Here is an 18,723-nt window from a genome sequence, read left to right on the forward strand (position 1 = left end):
AGAGCTGTCCTTCTAAATTATCTAATCACGAGGGCAGAGAGAGTAAAAAGAGAGGAAGTGTTGAATTTGGCGAGGGAATTGAAGCAAACCAGTAGGCTTAGGAACACAAATCTTTTGTTATGTTAAAAAAAGGTGTGTGGCAGGTGTACAACCAGACACATATGGACAGACTCGTATCTAAACGTGCAGACAAAAACATGTGAAGGCACTAACGTCATGCAAGAAAAAAATGTTGGGTGTTCGTATGTAGCTAGGTTTAGATTTAGGTTTAGGTTTAGAGGTTTAATCTCTTCCATATGGGCATGGGGGCTAATGCATCTGCTAAGGCTATTAGCCGCTATGAGCCCTGTGGATACAGGCTGGACTAGACACATTATCAGTTTGGCATTAACTGAAAGTACCACCGTAACCACAGCAACAACAACAACAAATCACAATCATGAAAACCCCACATCTCCTGTTGACCTCTATAGAGCTTGCAGATTTCCGCCTTGTTGAAACAGGGTCAACATGATGGACAGAAAAAGAGGTGAGCTAAGAAAAACAGCCCAAGGTACTGACTGCTACGCTAACAGTTGACCCAGTTTGAATCCAAAATACTCCCAGTTGCACAATAACACACAGAAAATAAATGTATGCATAGATACACATAGTGCATACAAAAAGTGCATGTGCATACGTATGTTGGATGTCACCTGCCAGTTCCTAAACAAACACACAGCTCACACCCCCTACTCTGTATTTGACTCACCTGAGTTCGATGGCCTCCCCCATCTCGCTACAAGAACTCATGTCACACAGGAACGACAGCAGATTAGAGGAGATGCATAGATGCCAAGCTGAGAGAAAGAACTCCCTCGGACTAGCGGCCACGGCAATAACAACAGCACAAGAGGAAGATGAGAGGAAGAGAGAAGCGAGAGAGCATGTGATGATTTTGCGCTCAGAGTGAGGGACAGAGAGGAGAGGGGGGAGCGCAGCGCGAGAAAGATAGCCACACCTCTTCTTAAGGGATTAACTTAGAAAAAGGAGCTCTGACACACTCACAAAGACATGCACATGCACCCAAACACAGTCAAACTGCCCACGACCCAGCATGGATGAATGTCTGGTACACACACAAACAAATACTGCACACGCACGCATGTATGCTCACAGGTGCTCTAAAAATAAAGACAAATCAATGTTTGATGCACCAAATCCTGTGAGTGAGGAGATAATGGAGTGGGAGGATACAAAGAGAAAGTCAGAAAGAGAAAGAGAAAAGGAGAAAGCTGAGTGAGTGAGTGAGCGAGTCATGGCTGTTAGCGGCACCTTTTTTTTTTGCTCTCCATCTGCTATGGGCGCACTGGTCAAGAGTGCACTAGGGGAGAGGGCAAGAACTGGGGCCGGAGTCTGGGGACAGGCACTGGAGCTGGAACTGGGGAATAGGACCAGGGCTGGAGGATGTGTTTAACGTGAGAAACTCAGCCTGGAAGCATGTTTCCAAAGGGGCGTTACTGAACACAAGGGAGAGTGCTGCTTTCCAGTCCTGGATGCAGGATGAAGGGCAGGCCAGAGAAATACAGCAGTCGGCGTTCCCAACAGATGATTAAGTAGTGCTTTCAAGCTGAGGAAGCCTGCAGAACACACCCAATGAGCACCTGGCTGTAAGAGCATTCCATGTTTTAAGGTTATATTGGTTTCTCTTCCAGATTTCAAAGCTGGAAAACATTTGAAAACTTCATCTAAACATTTCGGAGTATTCTGTGTCTAAAAACAATGAAGTGTGGTGTTGAGGTGAGAATTAGCTTTGCGGTTGCTATACTGCAATTCATTTCAGAGCTACAGTTACAGTTAATCTAGTTCAAGAGGTTTGTGGGTAATTCTGCAAAGCCCATATTTGCATACTGTTTAGGTCAACTCTTCTACTGTATATCAGATGTGGAGCAGTCAGAGTAATGCCTCTTGTACCATTACAGGAATGCTTTGCACAGCCACTGTACAGTGAAGTGGAAAATTGTACCCCAGGTAAAATATCTATGTATATTTTCCTAGTATAACAAAATGGGCAAAAGTAGCTGATGCTTGGGTGAAAGTTGGGTCAAAGCTAAATCAACCTTAGGGAGGAGCAGGGTTGGAGGTTGAGGGGTAGTGCAGGGATAGAACCAGGGACAAAGCTAGAGATAAAGCAAGGACTGGAATAAAGACGAAAGTCATGTTCTGACAGACAACAGCACTGCATTCTCACAGAAGAGGTACCAACGCAGCAAAAACTCGCACCACAACTCAACGCAACATCATCCAACAAGGCGGTTTTGCATAGGGACTCAAAGCACTTGGTTAAGGTCTTGATTTAACAACAAAAAAAATATTCAACAGCAGTTTGAAGCAAGAGTGGTTTACAGTATTAACATTTAACTTTAACCATGATCTATTCTTCACTCTCTACTCTTATGGATTTATACCTCACAATTATTTATCATCTCACCGGTACCTAAAGAAACAGGTCCCCGCCAAAAACAACCCCTTTGCACAGGTTTTAACGTCTGAATACCCACCCAGTAAGACTGGGTTTTAAGAAGAGCAAGTTCTAGCTGAGAATTGAAACTAAAAGTAGGGTTAGGTTTAGGGCCACATGAGGGAGCTGCTGATGGCTTTTGGAAAGGGATGCATAACAGTGCAGGAGCTCAAGCCAGAAGGGAGGACATTCAGAAGTCAAGATGGAGAACTGGAACTGTTAATTGAGCTTAAAAAAGAGTGGTGAAGCTCTGTTTCTAATAGTGACCAGTTTGGGGATTAAGGGCCAACACAGCGGTAGATATGAACGAGAAACTGACCTTGGGACTCAAGGAGGGTTTTGCATGAAAATGACATTCTTTGAAGAGATGGTGAGGGAAAACTAGCTTGTTGGCAGTTGGGGGTTGGGCTGGGTGGGTTTATAAACAAATGAACCACACTTTGGACTTTGTTCACACCTTGCACCAAAAAGTGTCATGGGTTATCTAACCACATGGGTACACAACTAAGAAGAAGTGTAAATGCAGCTGGAGGAGCGCTAGAAGTTTGCAGCTAGAGCTAAGGCTGAGCCTGGAGATAGTGTAACTCAGTGTAATGCTGTCTCTCTCTTTTTACACATTCCTAGCCTTCCATGATGCCATTTCATCCCTGTAAGCTGTTTACCCTGCAACACCCAGAGCCAGAGATCAACACTAGATGAGACGGAGAGGGATCTGAACGTCCTTGATGCCCTTGTGGGTATTTGTAGCTGACTGGCAGCATTTGACAGCATCTCTCTTTATGCTTATTGTCAGTTGTTTCCATTCCACAGTTGCCCACACAAATGTCACTGTGGTATTAATGTTGGCAGTCTATTGTTTTGTAGCTCGGATGTCTGTAATTTCAGGCGATCATTTTGTGTATCTTTCGTTCTGCTTTGGCAATTATGTCATTACAAAAACATGTTTAGTAAATAGTGCGACCACACCTGTCTCACAGTACGAGACACCTTCTGACATCTCAAGCTAAAAGGTAATACAAAGTCTGCTTATTAACATTAGGAGTGAAGGTAAGAACTTCACTTCGTTTCCACCATTTGTCCTGTATTCTACCCACCTTTAATCGTCATTATTAACTTGTCCTCCTCTTTTCTTTTGCACTCCTCCGGGAGTGAGAAGCACAGACAGAAAGAAGAGGAGGGTGAGAAAGAAAGGAATCTAAAAATGAGTAAAGAGACGGGAAGACAAAGCCACAGAAGAAGACAGAAGGGACAGAATTTTAAACTAATCAGAGGAAAGTATAGAAGATATTATCTCTATTGCTGTGCTGTAGAATAACTGTATGGCTGCCCTGCGACTGTGTGTGTCTGTGTGTGCAGGCATCTGCTTGTGCATGCATAGTCATCTGTCTGAGTATGTATATCTGTGTACTCCACAGACACTAACATAAGCCTATTATAACTGCTGTGTAGTTATGAAACAGGATCTCACCAACCAGGTGGTAGCAGACACACTTCCTGCTCACAATAAATAAGCCCTCTGGCACATGTCTCGTTCTCAAGTGAGCTTTGCCACCAGCAAGAACAGAAACGGAGAAACCTAATCATGCTGTGTGTGTGTGTGTGTGTGTGTGTGTGTGTGTGTGTGTGTGTGTGTGTGTGTGTGTGTGTGTGTGTGTGTGTGTGTGTGTGTGTGTGTGTGTGTGTGTGTGTGTGTGTGTGTGTGTGTGTGTGTGTGTGTGTGTGTTTGTGTGTGTGTGTGTGTGTGTGTGTGTGTGTGTGTGTGTGTCTGTGTGTGTGTGTGTGTGTGTGTGTGTGTGTCTGTGTGTGTGTGTGTGTGTGTGTCTGTATCTCTGTGCGTCTGCGAACATGTTAAATCGGAGACTCTGTGGTTTTACAACCACCATGCCTCACTGACTTCATAACAGCCTGTTATTTTAACCAACACTGTCTGAATGTAAATGAGGCTCCTTCGATCTCTCACACACACAAATACAGAGAGAGAGAGAGAGAACCACGTACAACCACAATTATTATGATTACAAATATGCAATTATCTTTTTAGTAAGCAATCCTTAAGTTAATTTGCCATGAAGTCACTGTTGTTCTTATTTCAATATACCAATTTAGACAATTCTGACTTGACATTAGGTTTAAACTACCGTTTTTTTAAACCTGGACCCTATTTCCCTATGTTTTGAGTGTAAGTGACTGATAGGAACAATAATCTTTGAAATTGGTCCAGTATTAAGCGTGAATGCTGTAACCGACAGCCACAGACCAGGCTGCAATGTAACCCTATGGGGCAAATGTTCAGCATCAGTTTGGTCCACTAAAAGGGCTGTTTTTGTCACTAAAAGGCTCAGATTATTGTTCTAAGTGTCTGACAATATTATGGAAAGGATCCCTACAGAGATAGACCTTTTTAAAATCTCTTTGGGACCTTTCTGTTTAATCAGAAACAGCTCTAAGGTCGCTAGTGCTAAACCCACCACACTCCATTTAAAAAAACAATACTTTTAGTGTGTGTATAGAGCCAACATATTTTCACATGTAAATCTGTAAACTATGCATTTATTTCAACCAAACCTAGAGTTGTGATGGTTGGAAAAGTGGAAAGACGACCCAAAACAGCTTTTCATAGTTTTATTTTGTTTCTATTGACTTTGAATGAAGTGTATTTTACGATGCTAAAATTACTGTTTATTTACATGGAGTCTGGTGGGTTTAGCGAACGCAATTTCAAAGATGTTTTTGTGTTTAAAAAAAGGATCTTACTCTTTAATAGAAAGGTTGATCTTAGAAATCCTTTCCATAATGTTGTCAGACACTTAGAATATTAATCTGAGCCAGTCAGTGGCAAAACAAGCACTTTTATGAACGTAAATACAAGATGAACAATTGCCCTATTAACTTACATTGTAGCTTGTTTCGCTGACTGCCGACTGCAGCGATCTGGCTTAATACTGGACCAATTGTCATAATTTTTGACATTGTCATCATCAGTCACTTATACACAAAAACATAGGGAAATAGGGTCCAGGTTGAAAAAAAGAACAGTAGTTACCCTTTAACGTGAGGAGAAAATGGCATAAAAAGAGAGACCCAATGAAATTAAAGGTGAACAAAATCAAAGTGAAGTAAATTCATAGCATTATATTTGTCTTTCGTGCCAGACAGTCTATCTGTTTAGGCTCTCATGGACAAAACTCTAAACTGTATATAAAACTAATCTGTTTGTAAGGTTAAATTTCCAGATCTAAAAATGAATATGGAAATCATACATCAAAATACAACAGAGGAGAACATAATCACATTCACTCAACCAAAAAAAAAAATGCTGTTTTTTTTTTTTCTTTTTTTCTTTCTTCTTCAAGTAGAGGAAATTAAAAACCAACCACATTCTATGACAACTTCCTTTAACATACCACATGCTTCCAGCATGTATCCAAAACCTTAATGGTTTGTGTGTGTGTGTGTGTGTGTGTGTGTGTGTGTGCAGTATAGTTAAGTATGGACAATAGGTTTAGAGTTTAACCTGATGCAAAAACCCCATTGCACAAAATCTATTACACTGTACTTTCAGAAGAGAAAAATCACTTTTCAAACCTGTATTACTTAATTTTTTTACACATTAAGTCTTAAATACAACATATTAGAGCAGTAAATCAAAACAGTAAAGATCCGGGCCTTAAGACTAAAACATTTAGCTGAAAGACTCTAAAACAAACCCCTGAGGTGGGCTGTGGATTTTTCTATGAGTGGCACTTTTCACATTACAGGGAAAGCCAATACATCCATGTTATTATAAAGATATTGACGACTTCAGCTCCCTGCAACAAAAGGTTGGTTAACTGTGATCATTAAGTGGGTTTACATGCTTCTTAAGGAAATTTCAACTGCTCTAGTTCATCATCATGTTATCTTACCGCCTCAGTGACTTCTACCAAACCAAACACAGCTATCCAATCATCTGCTGATAAAAATCCACCAAAACTCTCTTTTTTATCCAGTCATGCTCCGTAAAACTGTACTCAGATGGACAGGCTGTCCAGTAGCCTAATCCACTGCCTTATCCTGACAGACTGCTCATCGATTTCTGCCTCTGGTCAATACCACTCTATTTTTCTTCTTTCTTTCTCTCTCTCCCATCATCCATCGCTCCTCTCCTCTATGACTCTGCATCATCATATGTCTCTGTTATCCCCGACTTATCTTTCTCTACAGACTAACACAAAACCTGTAGTTACAGACAAAGCCTTATTGACCAACTGTAAGATGATGAAGGTGTGTCTGTACATTCGTGTATGGGGCCAATCAAACCATCCTAACGCAACACCTTTCTCCCTCTACCCAATCAACATGGCATTCAAACTCTGTCATGCCACGGTAGACATGCATACACGTGAGGACCATGTGAAAACCTCGCAGCTGCTGCTGCTGCATGGCAACTGAATCCCGTGGCAACCAATGGTACAGAGTTTTTTTTGTGGGCTGGGAGAGAGAGAGCGAGAGAGAGCGAGAGAGAGAGAGAGAGAGAGAGAGAGAGAGAGAAGAGGAGGAGGAAAGGGGCAAGAAAAGTGGCAACTGGAAAATAACAAAAATAGAAAGCATTTACACACATACACACACACATTTATTTCACTGTGCTGAGATCAGATGAGCATGAGGAAAGAAAGACAGACAGTGACAACATTGTGGGTGAAAGGAGACCTCCCTCTGCGCTGATCACAGCAAGGTCTTCCTGGTGAGGAGCAGAGAGGAGGGGGAGAGTGAGAGAGAGGAAAAGTTGTCCTCTCAATCATTTATGGTAACACTTCAGATAACAGCCCCTCAAAAAGGCTACATAAAAACACTGTACGTGAATACTTTGTACAATAAAATACTTACTGGGTATCTACTGGTAGTTAGGGGGAGAAGCACAGAGGTAACAAATAACTAAAATTAAATTAACAAGGGACTGTTAAATTTTACGGCCCATACACCCCGTACTTACACTGTAATAATAGAGCCTTCTCCTTATTTCAAAAAGTAACAGCCATTAGCACCAATGGAATTACTTGTGTGCTTTTCAAAAAAAGTTGCTAAAAACTGAACAACAAATGTTTTTGAGTAATGAATATCTTGCTACACTATTCTTTATGCCGTATGTTGTCCAATACATTTCAATAAAGTTTCTGCCTGAGTATGTACATGAATTCAGCTGCTTTATTGTTTATGATCTGATGATACAGTATGATGGGCGATAAAAGCTACATGGATCCTAAAACTACATTTCTGCCCCTTCCATTTTACTATTTCATACTATTTTATAGCTATTGCCGACCACCCTTGTTCCTGGTTTAGTGCTTTGTTCCTAAGTAACAATAATACTGTACACTGTATAATCAATGAGTCAATATCTAAAAACGTTTTGCAATGTAATTTCCTAGTTATTTTTGTAAGGATATTGTAATTTTAAAATAAATAATACCATAAAGTTGTTACCCCCAATTCCTTAATGTATTGTCTTCCTGTATTACATACGTATTTGTCCCACTATAGGTACCTATAAGTATTTTACTGATACCCTTTGCACAACACCAGTTACACTGTAATTTGTGGGCTATAATCTATGGGTTATCTAATTTTCATGTACAAAGAATTAATGGATGGTGCTAATAGCAAAATTTCTACTATTGTAATACTGTCTACTATTTATTAATAGGAGAGGAGAGGAGAGGTCCTTTATTGCCTGTTGAATAGCACCCCTGCTGGATAGTATGAGTATAAAACACTGTCATGGTAACAGGCCATGACAGTGCCTCAGGTCCGTGTGTGTGTGTGTGTGTGTGTGTGTGTGTGTGTGTGTGTGTGTGTGTGTGTGTGTGTGTGTGTGTGTGTGTGTGTGTCAATATCCTGTGACCTCTCACCTCTGACCTCCTGTCAGATCTGTCCAGACAGGAAGAGATTTTGCAACCTACACGAATGTGTGCGCTGAATGCATAACACTTGCTCCCTGACTGTGAAGCACGTTTCAAGTGTTGACTGTCAATACAAAGTATGTATGCATAATTCATGTTTATGCATGTAAAGCTACGAGATACAAGGCCAGAACTCTCAAATCAATAAGGCTTTTAAAGCTTTTAACGTCTGCCCCATCACTCTCTGTCTGCCTGCCAGTCTGTGAATTCCTAAACAGGAAACATTCAGAAGTTGACTGAATGTTGATTTAATGGTCTGTATTTAAAATCGGGATCCAAGATTTGAGATGAAATGACATATGTTGCTCCTAAATGAATAACTGTTTGCTTCAGATATCTGTTCAAATCAATTTAAAGTTAATTGACCGAGTACTCTATAATCATGTTCTTTAAATGTTGCTTTTTATTTGTACCATAGCCCCCTTCTACACACTGCAGACTGCTTTCCCTGCATATACTGGTATGCATCTACTAACCATCTGTCTGTCCTCAAATCTGCAGCCTTTTCTGTGCCATAAGGAAGCAATATTTACAACAATCCTCCTTGTAGCAACATTGAATTAGATTCAGCTACGTGTAAGTAAGTGTAAACACACAGGGAATTTGACTCCGGCTTTTTGTTGCTCTCAAAGCATATACATCCGGTGACACAGAAACTTGCTACACACACACACACACACACACACACACACACACACACACACACACACACACACACACAAAAGAAAATGTATCTGAGGCATTTACAGTATGGCACAGAGACATGGGAAGAAAATGACAATCAGTCGGTGTTATCATTGTGGTGATAAACAATGCAGTGGCTTTACAGTGGTTTGGGAGTTTGGGCCCTTGTGGATGGGCGAGATTGCATGACCTTCACAGGGTGGTCGTATTTATCGACTGGCACTAAAAGCTCTAGCTGGTCATGCAGAAACACAGGCCGAGGAAATGGGTGTCGAAATGTAGGCAGACACGCACCGTGGTGGCGCTGCAGCATACAGCTGAAAGCTGATCGTCACGTTTGATAGCTTATATTAAGAATAAACATTCAATAATAATCCACGTATGGATGTTCATTCTTAACATTTGTGGACAATATATGGTTAGTATCAAAGTTCAAAAGGTCAACTTTCTAATGATTTGGACTTCGGCTGACTGTCGAAAGCTCTTACATTTGAGTAAGTGGATCTTTCAGCTTTTTCAGCGCCAGATAATCCAGTCATAGATATTTGAAGAAAATGATGTAATGGTTTACAAAATTACACTGTAGACAATATTGGCACAGCACATGCAAAATGTTTTAGAATGATAAATTCCCAGCTTTTGCAAGAAGAAGAAGAAGAAGAAGAAGAAGAAGAAGAAGAAGAAGAAGAAGAAGAAATTTAGAAAAGAAAAAGAAGAAATGCCAGTCATGGAAGCAAATAAGGACTAGTGAATGAAAAAGGACTAAAAGGAAAGGAAGGGATTAAATACAGAGGGACTGAAGGATGAAGGGAAGGGACACACAATGAAAAAGTGAGGAAGTGAATGAATGCAGGAATTATAGATTGGACGAAGGAAAGAAAGACAGGAGATAGAAAGGAAGAAAGGAAGAAGAGAACAATACATCCACTGGGCAACAACTTGGGACAGTTATCTCACATTTCAGCTCAGTGAAAACATCCCACAGTGACTTCCAGAAACTTGCCCATGTTAGAGCCTACAGTTTTGAGAACATCAGTTAATCTTCAGAGAGGGAAGGGGAAGAGGTGGTGGATTGTAAGGAAGCAGGGTAAACAGTGCTGAGATGAAGCCCCTCACACACTGGGTCATCCAAGGCCAGAGAGAGAAAAAGAGACAGAGAGAGAGGAAAGACAAGTGGACTGGTGTTTAAGGCCTGTTGCTAGAAAACAGGCGCTCAACAATAGTCACTTTGACATACAGAAGAAATGAGAGGATATAGAACATTCTTGCAGTCACTTTCTCTCCCACCATACTTCAACCATATCGGCCTCTTTGACACACTCTCTCCTTCTCTTTCCACACCCCACTTTAGAGCAAAACAAAACCATCTCAATAGGCATCATGCCCCGAGAAAAGCGTGGTGAGACAATAGAGAGGGATTCTCTTAGAAACCAAGAAGTGTGTGCGTCTGTGTGCAGTCACTACAGATTACAGACACGCACCACAGATGGCCAGCGCGTCTCGTCTTTTCACCGCCACCACCACCGAGAATAATGGCCAGCGGTGGCCCCTCCTCCTCCTCCTCCTCCCCTGCTCCCTTGTCTTTTGACAGCACGTGTGTCCGTCAAATGGAAGCGTGTCTGGGACAATGGCAGCTAGACAAAGAGCCCGCCTACCCCCCACCAGGATGCTGAATAGGGGGACACGTGGGCCTTGTCATTGAGGGAACAATAGCACTGGGGGAGAGGGAGAGAGAGGGTGTGGCAACCCAGCACCCAGTGCAACTGGGGATGGTAAGGTGCAGCCTGGGTGGCCTCAGTTCAGATTTGAACTTGTACGGGTTTAGTTTTTTTTTATAAATGGAGGGCAAACAACGAGCAAAGAAGCCAGAAATCAATAATGTAGGCTATTAAATAAAAATCACATCAAAGGAAGATTCAGCATCAGTGTTCCCTCCAGGCTGTGTGCATTTGGTGAGGCTAATAATGTATTATTAATTCACCATATTATTACTGATGTATTCCCTTTTGTCTCCAGATTCAAAGATAATACTTTGCATGGTTTTGCATGTTTCCTACCTTTCAGGAAGTCACTGGATTCCATTAATTTCAGAACAGCATGAAAATCAACTTGCAGAGACATAAAATGTGTGAGATCAGTGATGCATCACAATTAAGTCCACTATAGTTTTTTGTTGTTTAGTGACCGAAGTTGACATTGGTCAAGTGGTTTTGAGTGAAATGTCTCAGCCGCTATTAGCTGGATTACCATGAAACTTGGTATATATATATTCATGTTTCCTTCATAATGAATTGTAATAACTTCTGTGATCCTCTGACTTTTCATCTAGCATCATCATCAGGTCAACCTATCTATGACTTATGGCAAAGTACCCGCTGTCATACCCATTAGACTCAGCAGCATGATAGTGTTAGCTCAAAGCACCACTGTGAACAGCCTCACAGAGGTGCTAGCATGGCTGCAGACTTGTAGCCTTTTTAATGTAAGACACCAAATTTACATGAACTATTTAATGACACTGATTTCTCTTCGTGTTTGCCTTCTGGCTTATATTTTCTGATAACATAACCTTTCATTTTAATTCAGCACGCATAATTAACTTGTTTACATACAGTACAAAGCATTTGTGTTCAGTTTTTATGTTACAGGCTTACCATCAACGTAAGTTGCTGTAGGACACATATGCATATGTTTGCTTGCTTTCATTTTTGTTGCCTCTGATTGTAATTTGTACTGTAAACCCATATGCCTGGGCAGCACTTTAGTGTATGACAATAAAAGAAATTAAAAAAATTAATTCACCGCTACTTTTCATCACAACCACAAGTTTTCCAGTTCCTGTTGCCAACACAATAATGATGTTTAGGTGATGAATCCCTGTGAAAAATGATTAACCTCAAGCATGTTTCATTGATTTTTCTTTTTTTTTTCCTTTTTTTTTTAAACTTTATTAATTGTTAACAAAAACCCATAAATAAGGCACAAATCACAAATGCAATGAACAGAAATAAAGTGCTGTGTGATAAAGTGCAGAGAGTTCAGTTACTATTCAGTTCAGTCTGAAAGCGCCTCCTTGAGTGCATGTAGGTGCCTCAGATCAAAGATCCAGTACGTGCTGAGAAAGGATCTGCTCTTTATCCAAAGCTCTCCTCCTTCTGAGTTCAGCAAGCACGCAAGTTGATTTTCATACCGTAACATAAAAAAATGAAACTAATGGCTTCAAGGAAAGTGATCAGCAGTGACATCAAGTATTCACAATTTGTATTTAATAGGCACAAGACGCGCGAAAACCATCAGCATGGCTCTTTAAGTGTCATTTTATGTCCGATGCAGGGAATTTGTCATACTGTGTATCTGATGCCCATGAACAGGCATTAACCAAGTCCACCCTGAAGGGCCCAGACCCAGCTGGTAGATTTACTCCCCCCTCAGGCTTCTACTTGCCGGTCCAACAGGGGCCTTACAGATTCACCACCACTACTGAGACACCTTTGATATGACGTGTGGGATTACTGACTCAACCGGGCAAAATGTTTCAGGGCTTATGTGTACGTGTACATACTCAGGAGCTTGCACACTTGTTTGTAAATGCAGGAGGAGGTCAGGGTGCATAGTGGCAGGGGAGTAGGAGAAAGCTTGGAACAGCTGGGCTGAGTCTACAGGGGGACATGACAGAGGGAGAGCTGGGGGGGGAGATGAGGGCAGGCACGTACAGCCAGGCAGGCAGGCAGGCAGGCAGGCAGGCAGGCTGCTGACAGGCTCTTCTGAGGCAGCAGCTGGTTCGGTGTGGGGGTCTCACCAGCTGTGCCTCCACTGACCTCTCCCCACACTTCTCCACCTCCTCTTTCTCCCCAAACTCCACATCCCATCCCCCACAAACCAGAATCCTCACCGAGATGTGGGCAGAAATATACACACACACACACACACACACACACACACACACACACACACACACACACACACACACACACACACACACACACACGACCATCTGTCAGTAGGAGGACAGTTTGTCTCTCTGATTGCTCCATAACAGTGTTGAGACACTCTTCGTAAACCACAGCACCACGCCCCAAACGCCTCAAACCCTGGAGGTATGGAACTATTCTTACCCAGGCAGACATCTTCCAACAAGCCTTCTCTGACGTTTCAAACCCAGAGACAATAGATCACTACGGCTCAAAGCCGGTGACTCATACACGATTGTCACTGTGAGGCAATGCAGAGAAGCAAAAATTGCCTTCAGCAGTGAAAAGACTGTTTTTCATATCTTTATGAGACAGTAATAATCAATACATGTATGTAACTTTTTGTCTGTAAGAAAAAACATTTGTATGTCATAATTATTATGATTTAGTGGAAGTATCATCATTCATTAAGGTGATTCTCTAAAAACACCCTGTGATTCCAACAGTGGATCTTATATTTCTCAAATGAATCCTCTTGGAAGAGAGAGGCTGACTCATGGATCTAACCACCTCCTTGATTATGATCTGCATCCAGGCTGACAGCAGATCAGCTCTGATTTATACAAAAAAAGAAAAGAAAAAAAGTTGCAGATGCAGCCAGCATCACTTCAGAAATGCTTATTCAGATCACCACTAAATCAAGTGCATCCACAGAGTAATTGATTCAAGCTCTGTTCTTGTTTTTCACTCTGTTATGTGTAGCTGGCGGGGTGAGTCTGCTGCGTCAGAAGAGAACAGCACAACAAAAGAGTAAAGCAGAGAGAAGAGAGAGAAAAGACCAAGGCCAGAACAATGATTGCTTTAGAGAAAGAGAAACTGAAAAAAAAGTCATCGTGGGCTCGGGATCAGTGGAGAAGTTGTGCAAAACACTGGCAAAGTCAGGAAAGTCACCTCAGAGCTGCAGTGAAACTCGCTTGAATTTGATTTCACTGCTTTAATTAGAGACAGCTTAAAACATATTGAACCCATTTTCTATTTTGTCTAACTTGCGTCACAGGAATCGTAACTAGCAAACAATATACCACTTGGCATGAAAATGTGTGTACCATCGTGTGTACAGTAAGACTGGTTGAGAAAATAGGTTTAGAGGGCGTTTAAAGCTCAAAGTAAATGTCATGTCTGGGCATGAGTGTGTGTGTGGTAGGCATGGGCCGGTTACCGGTTTCAATGTATACCGCGGTTTGAAAAAGTCACGGTTTCAAAACCAATACAATTTTCTATCATACCGTTTCTATGGTATGAGCTGTTTTTTTTTTTTTAAGTCTGGACAGAAAGTGCAGTTTAGAAATCCCTCTCCCAGTGCCAGTGTGCAGTGTGTTTCAAAATTTATTTATTTTTTTTACTCAGACATTTAAAAAATAATACATTTATAGCTGTAATTGCAATACCGTGAAACCGTGATATTTTTGCTGAAGGTTAACACACCGTCAGAAACTCATACCGGCCCATACATGCACACATCTTATCTTTAAAATCAATTTACTACTGAAGTATCTGCAGCACAGCAGACATACTGTACTGGGCACTGGCTAACTGAGTGCAATAGCATTTGCCAGTGTGTGCGTGCGTGTGCAACTTTGTTGTCTATGCATTAAATCTGTTTTGTGTGGGATTCCCTTTTATAGTCAGGAGACTTCCAGGAAGAGTTCTGTGTATTGCTCTCCTCTCCTCTCCTCTCCTCTCCTCTCCTCTCCTCTCCTCTCCTCTCCTCCTTCCAGTCTCTTTACCCTCAAGGCTTAGCAGATAAGTGTAAATATTGGATAGGGACAGATTGTATTAGATAACACAGACCTACATAGAGCCATGCACAGATTATGACTTACAAATACACAGATGGTCTGTACTTGAAGAACATTTCCCGACTGCTCAATGACATAAGAATGGCACCTGTATAAATATAAAAAGCTGTATCTTAACCATTTGTCACCTCTAACTGTGTAAATTAGCTAATTTCTGAATCCTGTCATGTTTTAACGTGTCTCATACAATACAAACACTTAAATATCATTAAAAAGTGGAACAGTGTTAAAGGAAACTAATGAAAGTAGTAAGTAAGATATCAAGGCTAAATATGAAACTAAATCACATGCTTTGCAGTATAGCACTAATTAAACACTGTGTTGTCTTTTATCCTCGTTTCTTATATGTATAATTCTGTTTCATACCTTGTAAGTCTACGGATATACTTGGGAGTGGGCAGCCCACACAGCAAACTGGGAGCCTAACAAAATCATTCCTAACTTTATTTTGTAAAGCGGGGCCTCAGGCAAACACTTATTAGATAGATTAGATACGATTTTTTCGCACATTAGGGAAGGTTTAAATAACTGTAGATGTGCGCTGAGGGACTTGTGCAGAAAATTGGGAGGGAAAGAAATTAGTCTATAGCAATGCAGAATGCAGCATAATGGGAATATGAATGTGTATACATAATGCAAGTACAGGATGGTTTCTGAATGCACCTCTGAACATCTCAGCTTATGATAAAGGTAATATAGGGAGCAAGTGAGTCCTCATTATCAACAGTTGTTGTGGTGCAGCAGGTATCACACAACTACATGGACACAGACAGCATGCGTAAACAGCCCTCCACTTCACAGGCAGTGGGGGTACATGCAACCACTCTGTGGACTGGGGATCTGTCTATCAAAGCAAGTCTCTAGTGAAAAGAAAAGGAGAGGATAAGAAACCAGCAAGGTAGGCTGTTTGCTTTCCCCGTGCTAACAACCAGACTATCTCAAAAATCGTACAAAATGCATTTGTGTCACGACGAGGGTGATGCCTTATATCGCCAAATCATCCCATGCAAACACAGCTTGACTAAGCAACACCTCAGCAAAACAACATGCACTCAGTATATCTTCCATACAGCCTCTGTCTGAGCCGGCTGCCAGGATGTCAACAAAATCCATGTGAGGAAAGAAGCTGTATGGGATGTGTAAGGGTGTGTAAGTGAGAGAAGAGAAAGAGAGGAGAAAAAAAAAACTTCAAAGCTGGTCTACAGCTGAGAAGGGGGGTTAAAAGGGGTTGAGATTTTCCTCTGGCTTTTAGGAATGCGGAGCAAGAGCAATAACACATTCCCTATGTGGAGCACAGGGAGCAGCATAGGACAGATAGCATGTAAACACACACACACACACACACACACACACACACACACACACACACACACAGGAACAGAGAGTCTGGTGTGCCTCGGTCTGTTCTCTCTGTACATATCAAGCAGCCATCTGGTGAACTGGACAATCCAGGACATGCGGCTGAGTCAGACTGTTGTCCAGCCCTTTAGCCATTTATTTTTTATTCTCCTCAAAACTGCTTATCATCCTTCCCATCCTCTTCTCTCTGCTCCTCTTCTTGTAGCGTATACTACTCTACAGTTACTCTTGTACCATCATTTAAAAACCAGGAGACAAGGAGTGATGTCGAGGGTAAGGAGGGGGAGTTTTAAAGAGAATGGTATATGCACGCTCACCTCTGCTGACATATTGAATTTACAGAGAGCAAAGTGGTGCTACAGGGTGAAAGATGAAGAGAGAGGCTCCACTAATCAAACCATATTGTTCCTATTACATCAAATTATGTCCACGCTGGCTGGGTGTCGCCTTGGCATCTCCACAATATTACTCTGTGATCTGAGGCGAGAGCAGACGCAGCCTATGGGAGGACAGTCTATATACTTTCTATTGATCCCCTTGTTACGGCTTGTTGAACCCTGAGGTGCCTGGAGCCTCATCCATAAAAACATAACATCAACAAAAAAAAGCACTCTGGCTTATTCTAGATTTCATCATGTTTGGAGAGTGTAGTCAAAGCTGAGAGCATGATATCAGAAGGATCATGTTGTGCGTAATGATGTTAAGTAGTTTCAGGTTTGAAATATAATAGAAAAATCAATGGTACTGGATGTTTTTGGTTTCCTTTCCCAAAAGGGCTTGGTAGTGGTTGGGAGAAGAAGTTTGGAAGCTTTTCAAAACGAGGAGTGCGATCATATGAGATTGCACACACAGATAACAAGCAAACCTGCCTGCCAATAAGCTGGTTTTGTATCTTCGTGACTTCTCTGTACCTCCTTAAGTATAACTGCTCTTTCTCTTTTATTATTTAGTCGATTTGGAATGTCACTTGTAGCCTTCACAATGCCGAAGGAGGACATTAAAGGAACATGGGAAATATGCTTATTGGCTTTCATGCCGAGAATTAGATGAGAAGATTGATACCACTCTTTATCCTTTAAGCTATATCATTTATATCCATCAAATATAGGCTATACAGCTACAGCCAGCAGCCGATTAGCTTAGCTTAGCTATCACTGAACCCCAGAGTCTATTTCAGCCATGAAATAGTCCAGCACATAACTGCCCATAAAACCACTTGTTGTTTTTACACTTTTTTTTTTTGTACTGATATAACGTGTTATAGTATAGTAGTTTACAGGTGTTGCATTAATTAGGAAGGTACAGCAAGGAGACAGTTAGCTTAGCAGAGCACAAAGACTATAGGCAGAAGGAAACAGCTAGCCTGGCTCCATCCACAACTGAAGCCTTATGTTTAAAGGGGCTGTACTCCATATACAGAAAAAAAGTGGTTTTGGATTGCCTCCACACGGCTCTCACAGACCGTTCCCCAAAAGATGCTTTATCACGGCCCTCGGCATCAGATACCGAAGCACGAGGCACTCACATGTATTAACATGCACATGGAATTACTCCACTATATCCTTACATAGCAAATAGTTGTTCACTGCTATATTAATGTTCTGAAAATCAAGTACAGTCCATTAAATATATCTTCCAGTGAACAAAAACACTCAAAATCCCCTCATATCTGTGTGTGTGTGTGAATCAGGTGTTTTTCTCCATCACACAGCAAGTATCAATAGGCTACTCTGTGGAAGTTAACAGCCAAAAAAAGAACGGTGGTACTTAAATGCCATAATGTAATGTAGCATTATAAAACATCTGACTGTTTTCACTGGTTGCTCTCAGTTTATAGCATCACGAGGAGATACATTGGGCTACAATAATTTCACACTTTGGAATTTGTCCAAAGTAGGGGAGTTTTTGAATAGCAAAGCTTCTGTTCAGGATTCAAAGTCATTTCATATTTTTTGGTTATGCTTGGAAAACATTTAATCGAGGTCTGCGGTCTGTCTCCTTCTGCACAGTGCTTTCCCATCCATTCTTCCTAATACTCGAGAGTGCCTAACATAATACCTGACTGACGCTAGCTAGCTATACAGACCGGGAAGGCCTTGGCTTAAGTGGCTGGATGATTTACAGGCGTTCTGGGTGGCTGGCTCGACACAGACAAACCCTGAATCCCTACTGGACATGCTGGGCTTACTGGGTAGACCGGCTCCTCATCCTCCGGCAGTGCAGACAAACAAAGGCAGGTCTGTTCCTCTGGGAGCCAGCAGGCAGCGACTGCCACTTCCCCTGGCCGGGAAAGGCAGACAGAAAGAAGGGTGGAAAGTGAGATAGATTAAGAAATTCTGAGAGGAAAGGGAGAGGACTGAGAAAGACAAAGAATAGAAAAGACACAGGGATCTTTTTATCAACTGAGGACTGGGAGGACATTGGAAAAAGACAGGGGGAGGATTATAAAAAATTTGAGGAAAAGAGCAGAG

At 41.6% G+C, this 18,723-nt stretch overlaps 1 protein-coding gene across 3 annotated transcripts in view; it reads right to left on the reverse strand.

The window, feature by feature from the left end:
• numbl (NUMB like endocytic adaptor protein) overlaps nt 1–18,723 on the reverse strand; it is a 54,369-nt gene that overhangs the window by 27,398 nt on the left and 8,248 nt on the right. For 2 of the 3 annotated variants that reach the window (XM_078246692.1, XM_078246691.1), the window contains exon 1: nt 752–926. The exons of the other annotated variant lie outside the window; for it this stretch is intronic. In XM_078246692.1, the coding sequence (XP_078102818.1) occupies nt 752–792 (41 nt within the window). In that variant the 5' untranslated portion in view covers nt 793–926. Of the gene's footprint in view, nt 1–751; nt 927–18,723 lie in introns of those variants that run through there. 3 annotated transcript variants of the gene reach the window in all.

This window comes from Sander vitreus, chromosome 3 (assembly GCF_031162955.1).
Source record: "Sander vitreus isolate 19-12246 chromosome 3, sanVit1, whole genome shotgun sequence".
In the NCBI taxonomy this organism is placed as follows: Eukaryota; Metazoa; Chordata; class Actinopteri; order Perciformes; family Percidae; genus Sander; species Sander vitreus.